Source organism: Chanodichthys erythropterus, chromosome 14 (assembly GCF_024489055.1).
Source record: "Chanodichthys erythropterus isolate Z2021 chromosome 14, ASM2448905v1, whole genome shotgun sequence".
Classification (NCBI taxonomy): Eukaryota; Metazoa; Chordata; class Actinopteri; order Cypriniformes; family Xenocyprididae; genus Chanodichthys; species Chanodichthys erythropterus.
The window spans coordinates 10,750,502-10,761,676 of record NC_090234.1 but is presented as its reverse complement, the minus strand read 5'-3'; the positions used below and the strand labels follow the sequence as shown (position 1 = coordinate 10,761,676).

The 11,175-nt window shown below is 41.3% G+C and overlaps 1 protein-coding gene and 1 long non-coding RNA gene across 3 annotated transcripts; one reads left to right on the top strand and one right to left on the bottom strand.

Moving 5' to 3' along the window:
* Positions 1 to 595: 595 nt before the first annotated feature.
* LOC137036427 (uncharacterized) lies at positions 596 to 1,706 on the top strand. The gene is made up of 3 exons (XR_010897192.1): positions 596 to 727; positions 1,399 to 1,497; positions 1,611 to 1,706. It is a non-coding gene; the product is annotated as an uncharacterized lncRNA (long non-coding RNA).
* LOC137036426 (uncharacterized) lies at positions 698 to 7,242 on the bottom strand. Of its 2 annotated transcripts, none has more exons than XR_010897191.1 (2): positions 1,063 to 7,242; positions 698 to 897 (listed from the first exon to the last, which is right to left on the bottom strand). XR_010897191.1 is itself a non-coding variant. In XM_067410592.1 (2 exons), the coding sequence occupies exon 2, from the start codon at positions 5,625 to 5,627 to the stop codon at positions 1,167 to 1,169; it is 4,461 nt and encodes a 1,486-aa protein (XP_067266693.1). In that variant the 5' UTR covers positions 5,628 to 6,854; positions 7,020 to 7,053; the 3' UTR covers positions 698 to 1,166. The 2 variants fall into 2 exon arrangements, 1 of the variants encoding a protein (XP_067266693.1); XM_067410592.1 differs by having other exon boundaries at positions 698 to 6,854; positions 7,020 to 7,053.
* Between the last annotated feature and the right edge of the window lie 3,933 nt (positions 7,243 to 11,175).

The following is an 11,175-nucleotide window of genomic DNA, read 5'->3' as shown; positions in this document are numbered from 1 at the left end:
ACACAAAGGGTAAGTATGAAAATATTAACACTAAAATTTATTTATAACAATAGGGAAATATAGAAATGAGTGGATATTATGTGTCAATAAAGATTCAAAAAAATTAATAAAAGGACTGTTGTGTATAGTACTTTTGCTACATACCTTTTAAAATACCGGTACAGCAATTCTCAACATAAGAAAATCTTATATAATCCAAATTAATGAATTTCATAAAGATGGTACTCAATTACAAATATTAACAACACAGGACACTGTAAGAATTAGATGAGGGAAAATCAAAACCTCATAATACACTTAGTAACAATAACCCCAACTAACAGTGTGAAATACCAAAGTAGAACGTAAAAGATTAGTTTAACGGTTATGTGGGCCCACACACACACACACATACACACACACACACACACACACACACAACCCACCCGTTGCAGGCCTGTAACGTTGCTGGGGAGCGTCGGGGCCTAGAAAACAACAAATGGCCTCTTCACTCAATGAGCCAAACAAACAACAGATCACCTGAACGCCTTTTTTTTTTTTTAGGCAGCTGAACTCCGCAATTTCCTCCTTGGAAGCGGCCAATCATCCAGTCGTGTCCCCGGCAGTCGTCAGAAGGGCGGCGTGAATCTCTCCCGGATGAACAACGAGGAAGGGATATCGCGTGCGGCCTCGCCCAGAGATTCAACTCCCCCCGGCAGTCTGCAGAAGGGCGCCGCAAGTCTCTCACGTAAACAGCGAGGATATAGTGTGCGGACTCGCTCAGAAGTTTCTGTTCTCCGAAATCAGTCTCCTCCACAAATAAACTAGACTTTAATGTCTCTTGCAGTCAATAACCAGTCAGCTGTCTGATTTCTCGCTCGCCTTCACACACAGTGAGGAATGAAATGTTATGGTGCTCTTAGAAAAAAATCCGAAAAAATAGATTCACAATTAACTCTTCTACTGAGTGTAAAAGCACAATAAAAATAAAGACAGGTTTCCCCAAAACTCACTTAATCTAAAATATGTCGTTAACACACTTATTCAGCAGTTAATTCTCTCTATTTAGGCTTAATAACTCACAAGACCCATCAAACACTCTTACTCTCATCTGCCATTTTCGCTCTGCCCCCCCCCCTGTCCAATCAGACTTTTCTATATTTATCAGGGCGGGAATAAGTCAAAAATTAACAAATCACCAAAGGAGGAACAAACATGCTGGGCAAAAACACGTTTTCAGCAAGTGCATCACAAACAAACTTACATACATCTTTGTTCATGCGTGGCCAGTAGAAACGATCCTTGCAAAGTTCTGTGGTTCTCTCGATTCCCAGGTGACCAGATTCATCATGTAGTGAATGTAGCACCTGGGTTCGGTACTTTTCTGGTAAAACTAGTTGTTGTCTCTCTCTCCCGCAGGTGCTTTCTGTAATTCGGTACAAGAGGTGTTGGCGACTGCTTAACTTTGCACCCTGTTGTCGTAAGAGAGTCTCAATGGGGTTAGAACTCTTCGTAGTGGTAAGTATATGCCCTTTCTCCACTTCCTGCTTCACCTGTCCAATGATGGGGTCTTGCTCTTGTGCTAGTCTCAAGTCAGAGTTTGACAACTGCTCCTTGTGTCCCATTTCCAGCTGTACTGGACATACATATGCAGAAGGAATGACTTCTGAAGTAGCACCCAACTGATCCACCAGTCTACTGCAGGATTCATCGGAGTGGTGAGTATCGGCAAGCTGACAGATGGCCCTTACTCCAGAGCTTGGTAGGTCCACCCATTCTTGCGGCAGGTCAGTGGGAGGGGGATAGCGCGACAATACATCCGCATCGATGTTATGACGACCTGGTTTGTACTGAAGGCTAAAGTCATAAGTGGCTAAGGCAGCCAGCCATCGATGCCCAGTAGCACTAAGCTTTGCACTTGTCAGAACGTAGGTGAGGGGATTGTTATCCGTTCTAACTGTGAACTTTGCTCCGTACAGGTAATCGTGGAATTTATCCACAACAGCCCACTTGAGTGCCAGGAATTCCAACTGATGAATGGGATAGTGGCGCTCAGCAGCACTCAGTCTACGGCTTGCATAGGCGACAGGTCTCAGTCCGTCTAGATGTTCCTGATTCAACACGGCACCTAAACCACTCAGGCTTGCATCAACATGTAGAACATAGGGCTTAGCTGGATCTGCATATGCCAGTACTGGAGCATGCGTAAGGCAATGAATGATGTTATGAAAGGCCTCTGTGCACTTTTGGTCCCAACGCTCACCAAACGGCTCTGACTCACTATAATACTTCCCTTTCTGGACAACTTTATTGTGACTTTTGACAGGAGGATAACCTTTGGTCAAGTCAGTCAGGGGTCTCACGATGGCAGAGTAGTTTTTGATAAAGCGACGGTAGAACCCACAAAAGCCAAGAAAGGACCTCAGGGATTTCAGATCATGTGGCATCTTCCAGTGAGACACAACTTTCACCTTCTCAGGATCAGGAGCTATGCCGGCAGCCGATACAATATGTCCGACATATTTGACTTGTGGCTGACAAAACTGGCACTTATCTATAGACACTTTGAGCCCATATTCTTCCAGGCGACCCAACACTTTCAACAGCCGTTCCTCATGCTCTTCCAGGGTACGCCCAAAGACAATGAGGTCATCCAGATATACGATGACCTGGAGAAGATGCATATCGCCAACAGCTCTCTCCATCAGCCGCTGAAATGTGGCTGGAGCCCCCGTAATCCCCTGTGGCATGCGTTCAAACTGGTAGAAACCCAGAGGACAGATGAACGCTGTTTTCTCTTTGTCCTCGTCAGCCATCTCAATCTGGTAATAGCCACTACGCAAGTCTAAAACAGAGAACCATTTACTTCCGGACAGACAGTCCAAAGCATCATCTATCCTGGGAGTGGTGTATTGGTCAGGAATTGTTCTGGAATTCAAAGTCCGGTAGTCTATGCACATGCGGATTGTTCCATTTTTCTTTCGAGCAATAACTATTGGCGAGGCATAAGGGCTCCTGGATTCTGTTATGATACCTGCAGCCAACAGATCTTTTATGTGTCGCCTCACGTCATCAATGTCTGCAGGTGCAACACGTCTGGATCGTTCCCTAAATGGTCTGCTGTCACTCAGTCTGATGTTATGTTTCACACCTTTGGCTCGTCCCACATCCCACTCCTCAAGGGAAAACACATTTCTGTGCTCAGCTAACTTCTCTCTAAGCCTTTTCTCCCAATCAGCAGGAATAGGAGAGTCACCAAACTTGAACACTTTGGGATCTATCCTCTTCAGATCAGTTGGAACATTTGAGGTAACTGTGACTGTGTCCGTGGGAAAAACTTTAGCAATGACTGTGTCAGTGGGGATGCTGATGTCTTTGAAGGTCTCATTGCAAACCAGCACTCTGAATTTGTTCTCATCAATGGCGGAATAAGGCAGAACAGTTGGAGGGATAAACAGTCCAGCTGGAAGCTGACTATCCATTGGCGTTTCCACGAGAAATATGTCTTTTCTCAATGGCTTCTCACACTCCACTTTACACATAGCATACACTTCACTCCTTGAAGGGATAGTTAGGGCTCCTGGTCCTTTCCACTTGACCTGTCCCTCCACTGGCTCGGTGACTTCCACTTTTCCCTGAACCTGGTGTAAACAGGGTTTGAGGAGTGACGACTGAATCCTCAGTGAGTGTGCTTGGTTTGATACACCAGAGTCCTGACTGAGCATGGTCAGACGTTGAAAGAAGCTTGCGTTGGTGCCAATTATTACGGGAACTTGCTGGGGACCTTGAGGTTCTGGGCAGACCAAAGCAAGAATGGAGACTGACTCTTTCACCCCTGTGAGGGAAACAGGAAGCAAAACATCCACTATGATATATCCCTTGTATGGATAACTAGAAGAGCTCAGTCCCCAAATGGACAATCCAGTGAGTGGATGGATGGGTATCTGCGATAAGTATTTGGAATACCACTGGTCGAATACAATGGTGACCTGGGACCCACTGTCCAGTAAAGCTTGACAGGGACATCCATTCAGCTCCACGGAAATGGTTGAGGCAGGGCCCACTAATCCTCTGGGAAGTTGACTCACCCCACAGACCTCAGTTTGACTCTTTTTAGAAAAGCAGTCTAGACTGCTAGAAGTGGCACTGTTTCCAGTCATTTGGTTCCTTTCAGTCTTAGCTTTTCGGAGAGCACGTAACAACTTCTGTATTACTTGTGAGTTATTTTCAGGCGACTGACACTTGGTAGCGATGTGTCCATCCTCTCCACACCGATAACAGAAGAAATCATTGTTGTGCTTTACTGGCCTTTCTCTACTTGAAACTGGAACAGGCCTGGGATGTGACTGAGCAGTGGAACTAATACTCATGACTGCTAGCTGTTGTTGCAGTTGTTGAACTTGCCTCTTTAATACTAGTACTTCAGACTCTCCATGTGTGTCGACTCTTTTCTTCTCCGGCTTGTCTTTCTGATCAACCCTCATGGAGGAAACAGAAACGGGGTTTGGATCTTCCCCAAATCTGGATTTTAGCTCCTGAATTTCTGCTTGGAGTTGTCGGATTACATCATCATCCTGCTTCAGCTGTATGGGCTTCACAGATGTATTGATTTTATGGCGAGCAGCTTCGTTCTCTTCCGCTTCTTTGATTTCATTTAGCAGTTCTAAGAAAGTGGGTGGCTGTTCTCTTCTCTCCCTCAGTCTTAACTGCAGAAGCATCAGATCTGACTCAACCGCACCTCTAATCAGCTGTTCAACCCTTGTTCTGTCCATCATCTGGAGACTTAATCCTCCTCTTTGTACCACTTTAGTCAAGGATTTCTCCATCCTACGCAGAAAGTTTGACAAAGCTTCCCCAGGGAATTGACGTAAAAGACGAAAGGCAAAGTATAGATCCTCCCCTGACTCAGAGGTTCCGAATGTGTTTTCTAAAGCTTCAAGGTATTGAGAAGCACTTGCCTCTGGACTTGAAAGTCGAACAGCTTTGATAATGTCAAGAGCAGGCCCTTTCACACTCTCCATTATTCTTCGTCGTTTTTCCTTTTCAGAGCACTCACATTCCTCAGTCATTAATCGGGCCTGTTCTATCCAGTTTTCTAGACTTTCCTCTCCAGATGGCATTGGAATGGTGCCAGAAAAGATACGTAGTCGTCGATAAGCATTAGTTTCACCTGATGATTTTGTTGTCTTCTCCAGAAGTTCGCCCACCGCACGTATAATGGACTCAGGGGAACTGGAACTGTGTGGAGAAAATAAGGCCTGTACGTCAGTCATAGACTTTCCTTCATCCGTTAAGAACTTTGACAATTTCTTGGAAAACTCAGAGGCTGAAACATCAACAGGTACCACGACAACTTTCCATGACTCTTCTCCATCTGGCCGCTGCAGTTCAGCTGGGATACGGGCAGGGTCGATGACCTCACGACACTCACATATCACCAAGAGGGTACCAGGACTTGGCCCCAATTTCGAATCTCTAACCCGCACTCTTCCCAAGACTTTTACAGTCTGAACAGTATCTTCAATAATTGCCACTTCAGTAGTTGCAGGTACGCCAATCAACAGTATGGCATGAGTCTCCTCAATCTCTGCCTCCTTACACCACTTGGAGAGTTCAGCGTGCAGAAGAGGGCTACTTCCAACGGCCATGCTGAAACTTCAGGCAGATAATAATTAATTGACCTATTGAAGATTAATATATAACACAGCTCTGGTTTTCACTGTATATTGTGTCTTCATCAGGGTAACAGGAAGTAGTATCCCGGACGAGCCCCCACTTTGTGTAGCGCCCCCTACCCTTAACCTTTAATAGGGCGGAGCACCGGGTTCTGACAGATGTCTCCCGACTATGAATTAATATTCCCCCTATTACCCTATATGACTATTGTAACTCAAAGTATTTAGGCTTATACACATTTAATAATATTTATATACAGCAAGAACCCTCCGACAAACAAGAATAACTTCAATCAACACAAAGGGTAAGTATGAAAATATTAACACTAAAATTTATTTATAACAATAGGGAAATATAGAAATGAGTGGATATTATGTGTCAATAAAGATTCAAAAAAATTAATAAAGGACTGTTGTGTATAGTACTTTTGCTACATACCTTTTAAAATACCGGTACAGCAATTCTCAACATAAGAAAATCTTATATAATCCAAATTAATGAATTTCATAAAGATGGTACTCAATTACAAATATTAACAACACAGGACACTGTAAGAATTAGATGAGGGAAAATCAAAACCTCATAATACACTTAGTAACAATAACCCCAACTAACAGTGTGAAATACCAAAGTAGAACGTAAAAGATTAGTTTAACAGTTATGTGGGCCCACACACACACACACATACACATACACACACACACACACACACACACACACACAACCCACCCGTTGCAGGCCTGTAACGTTGCTGGGGAGCGTCGGGGCCTAGAAAACAACAAATGGCCTCTTCACTCAATGAGCCAAACAAACAACAGATCACCTGAACGCCTTTTTTTTTTTAGGCAGCTGAACTCCGCAATTTCCTCCTTGGAAGCGGCCAATCATCCAGTCGTGTCCCCGGCAGTCGTCAGAAGGGCGGCGTGAATCTCTCCCGGATGAACAACGAGGAAGGGATATCGCGTGCGGCCTCGCCCAGAGATTCAACTCCCCCCGGCAGTCTGCAGAAGGGCGCCGCAAGTCTCTCACGTAAACAGCGAGGATATAGTGTGCGGACTCGCTCAGAAGTTTCTGTTCTCCGAAATCAGTCTCCTCCACAAATAAACTAGACTTTAATGTCTCTTGCAGTCAATAACCAGTCAGCTGTCTGATTTCTCGCTCGCCTTCACACACAGTGAGGAATGAAATGTTATGGTGCTCTTAGAAAAAAATCCGAAAAAATAGATTCACGATTAACTCTTCTACTGAGTGTAAAAGCACAATAAAAATAAAGACAGGTTTCCCCAAAACTCACTTAATCTAAAATATGTCGTTAACACACTTATTCAGCAGTTAATTCTCTCTATTTAGGCTTAATAACTCACAAGACCCATCAAACACTCTTACTCTCATCTGCCATTTTCGCTCTGCCCCCCCCTGTCCAATCAGACTTTTCTATATTTATCAGGGCGGGAATAAGTCAAAAATTAACAAATCACCAAAGGAGGAACAAACATGCTGGGCAAAAACACGTTTTCAGCAAGTGCATCACAAACAAACTTTATAGTTCACCGTAACATTTAAAGGGGCAGTTCATAAATGTATCAACTGAGCACACAGAAACTGTTATGATACTATCTGGATAGATAGATAGATAGATAGATAGATAGATAGATAGATAGATAGATAGATAGATAGATAGATAGATAGATAGATAGATAGATAGATAGATAGATAGATAGATAGATAGATAGATAGATAGATAGATAGAGAATAAATAAATTATCCAATAACGCTACACATAAAAGGTTTTGTTTTTTTTAATTAAAAAAAAAAACTATCAGGCAGCATACCAACGCTCAACCCCCCCCCAATGTTGAAACCAAATCTACGCCCTTGGTGATCATACTCAGGTGCCAAGGTTATTAGACAGCTAAAGGATGGTATTGGTTTACCTGCCACTAAACAGTGGAAGTCCTCAGGGAAGCTATCATACTGATCTCTCAGAATGTCTCTTTCTGCTGAATGATGATCCTCAGCAGAAGGATTCCCTTCTTTACCTGCTGCCACGTGGCGATGAAGTGCTACTGCTTCAACTAATGCTTTAAAGCTGCTGAACTGTTGTGGGTCAGACAAGGACTAAACCTCAGTGAGTGTTACATGACCACAAAAAGTAGGCTTCTTCAGTTTGGCAGGATTCTCAGCTGCATTTATATCAGGAGTAGTTGGCCAGCAGGAGGGTGAGTGCCAGAGATATGCCGGTCCTTGTCTCCATGTTTTGTCTGTGGCTAGCTCTTTTAGCATCTTCCCATGAGTTATGCAGTCAGCTGGATTATTGGTGGATTCCACATACTGCCAGGAGTGAGCACTTGTAAGTTCTTTTTATTTCAGCAATTCTAGCAATTCTGTTTAAATACAAAACCTGCATATTCTGTGTCTCTGTGTGAATGATTATTGGCTTTTCCAAAAAAGTATTGCTATACTGAGATGAGTGAAATCGACTGAAATAAAATGTGTTAGCAACATATTAAACATTAACCCTCTGGAGTCTGAGGTTGATTTGGGATAATGGAGGAGTTTTGACATGCCTTGACATTTGTTATTTTTCAGTTGCTTATAAACATATTAATGTCAAAAGTCTCATTACACAGTATTCATCAGAAACTAGGCTACAAAAATATGTGAGCAACAAGTATGTAAATGTTTGTATTTTTGAGAGAATTATGTATATGCATGTTTTTTGATAAAAAAAAAAAAAAGAGTCACTGAAACAAGGCCTCAAAACACATACTTAATATTTTTCCACAAGACTTTTGGGAACTGTATATTTTAGCCTAGAGTTTTTGCTTCACAATGATGTAAAAAGCATTCTGCCTACTTGGACGCACAGAACTTTGATTGATTTTAAATTTCTAAGACACTTTTTGGTTAGGGAGCCCGTATGCAAGGAGGCATGAATCTTCATGAATAATGCTGTGATTCACACCTGAGGAGATTAAGACCCTGCCCCTAATGAGACACATAATGAGCCATTCAGTGAGGAATGTGACTGAGTCAACTAAGAAATAATTCAATGACAAAAGAAATATATCATTTGTTTGAAGTTTATTTAAAATATAATTAACTATATAAATAAGACATATTTTGAGTACACAGTTATACCTGGAAATAAATCCTGTTCAAAGATATAAGTGAACATCACATACCTGACATTTGGTGTTTCTGCACTGGAGAAAAAAAGAAAAAAAACAAAAGAAGAAAAAGAAAAACACATTTTTTCCAGTCAGTGATCTCAGTATCATATTCATGCAGTCCAATGTGGGCCAATATCTGGTCACTATGATTCTCAAATCTGTGAGATAAAAGAAAAAAACCCTCTGTGAGCATGCTGATAACAGGATCACATCAGCTGTTGTATGAACGTTAATATAATGTCCACTCTTAACAGAAAACATTAATTTTGTGATCTCATGCATGCACTTATTATTGCACATCATGTGAAGAAAATGTTGTTTTTAATTACAGTACCGGTCAAAAGATTTGACACAGTACTATTTATAATGTTTTTGAAAGAAGTCAAAGAAGTCTCATGTTCATCAAGCCTGCAATAATTTGATCAAAAACACAGAAAAAAACAGCAATACTGTGAAATATTACTACTTCTATTTTAATATTCTCTAAGATTTATTTCTGTGATTCATGATTACTTGCTAACGAAAGTTTCATTGATGTGGCTATTTTACAGTAAACTCTTCATAATCTGTCCAAAACAGGCCAAAAGAAATATTGTCTAAACATTCATATTGCTATGACATTTTATGTATCTTATTTTTTATATTATAGAGCCTATAAATATTAATGGTTAATCAGTGAATCATTTTGTACACCTATAGATTTCTATAGATATTGATTTTATTGGCATTGTTTCTGGAATTTATTTGCAATTTCCGATATGGATAACCAAATGTAATGAATACTTTTTACATTATTGTTATGAAGGGAGACTCAGGCAGGGGATCCAAATGCAGCATTTTATTAAATGTAAGCGTGGTCGTACAGGCAGGGTAAATCAGGAGCAAACAGGTACAGCAGAGGGTCTGGCAGATATCACTCACAGGTCAGTATACAAAGCAAGGGTCAGGACAGGCAGCAACGGGTCAATAAACAGGGAACAGGCAGACAGTAAACACAAGGAAACGCTCAGAATTGCAACAGTGTTAACAAGACTTCGCGGTGAGGTGGTTTGTGTGAAAGTCCTTTATAGTCCTGGTAATGATGTGCAGCTGGGTGTGGTGATCAGTGTAGTGTGCTAGGCTGTATGTGCTAACAGGTGATTGGTGGAGTGAGTGCATGTGATAGGCAAGGGAGGATTATGGGAAATGGAGTCCGGAGTGAGCAGGAACGTGACAGGAACAGATGGTGATCGTGACAATTATAAGCAATTATCTTATAACCACAATTTTCAAAATGTGTTTGTAGTCCTGGTAAACACTGCGTTGTGAACCAAATGTCCCAACAAGAATGGTAATACCAGTAATTTTAGAACTTGTTTAGGGATATTTTTGGTCCCCATGTGGAAAACAGCTTATAAATACAAAATTATATTTTTATAAAATGTAAAAATGCAGAAAGTTTTCTGTGATGGATAGGTTTAGGGGTAGGGGATAGAATATACTGTTTATACAGTATAAAAACCATTATGTCTATGGAAAGTCCCCATAAAACATGGAAAACCAACATGTGTGTGTGTGTGTGTGTGTGTGTGAGAGAGAGAGAGAGAGAGAGAGAGAGAGAGAGAGAGAGAGAGAGAGAGAGAGAGAGAGAGAGAAAGAAAGTTTGTGAAGATCAGAGCAGAGAGAAAGAAGGATAAAAAATAATTAAGATATCTGGAGAATGAATGAAATGTAATGAAAGAATGTAATAATATTGCACAGCGCCTCTGCCCTGCCCTTACTCACGATTTCTCTCAACATGATGACATGTTGATTTAGTTTAATTGTAAAAATGTAATGATATATTGCCCTAACCAACCCCTAACCCTAAACATACCCATTGGTAATCCTCTTGAAATATTTAACCTAATTTATTTCAATATATGAGCAACTTTATTCTGGTTTGCTTGGAAAGAAAGACTATTTTCTGTCTGTGCGCGTCTTCAATTCATTAGCCGCTTGTTTGAAGTTTTAATCCGGTTTCCTCTGTTGATGTACAATTGCCTGGGTGGCGCTGTCACCAAAACTAAAAAAAACTCGGAATGCACAGATTATCACCACTAGATGGAGCTTTTGATCAATCTATGTTCAATTGCTTTGTTGGATTTGACAGACATTACAACAGTTTCTCTACAATCTCTGTTCCTTCCTCAACACAAAGGTGTTATATTTTATTTTGCAGACGTCATCTGCGTCAGTATGACGCTCACATTGTGAAATCACAGTAGTCACAACAAAGATATCAAGTATTTTGTCTGCAGATATGACCAAGCTTATCCAAGAACACATTTTGATCAGATTCAATTCTACAAGAAGAGGCAGAAGAACA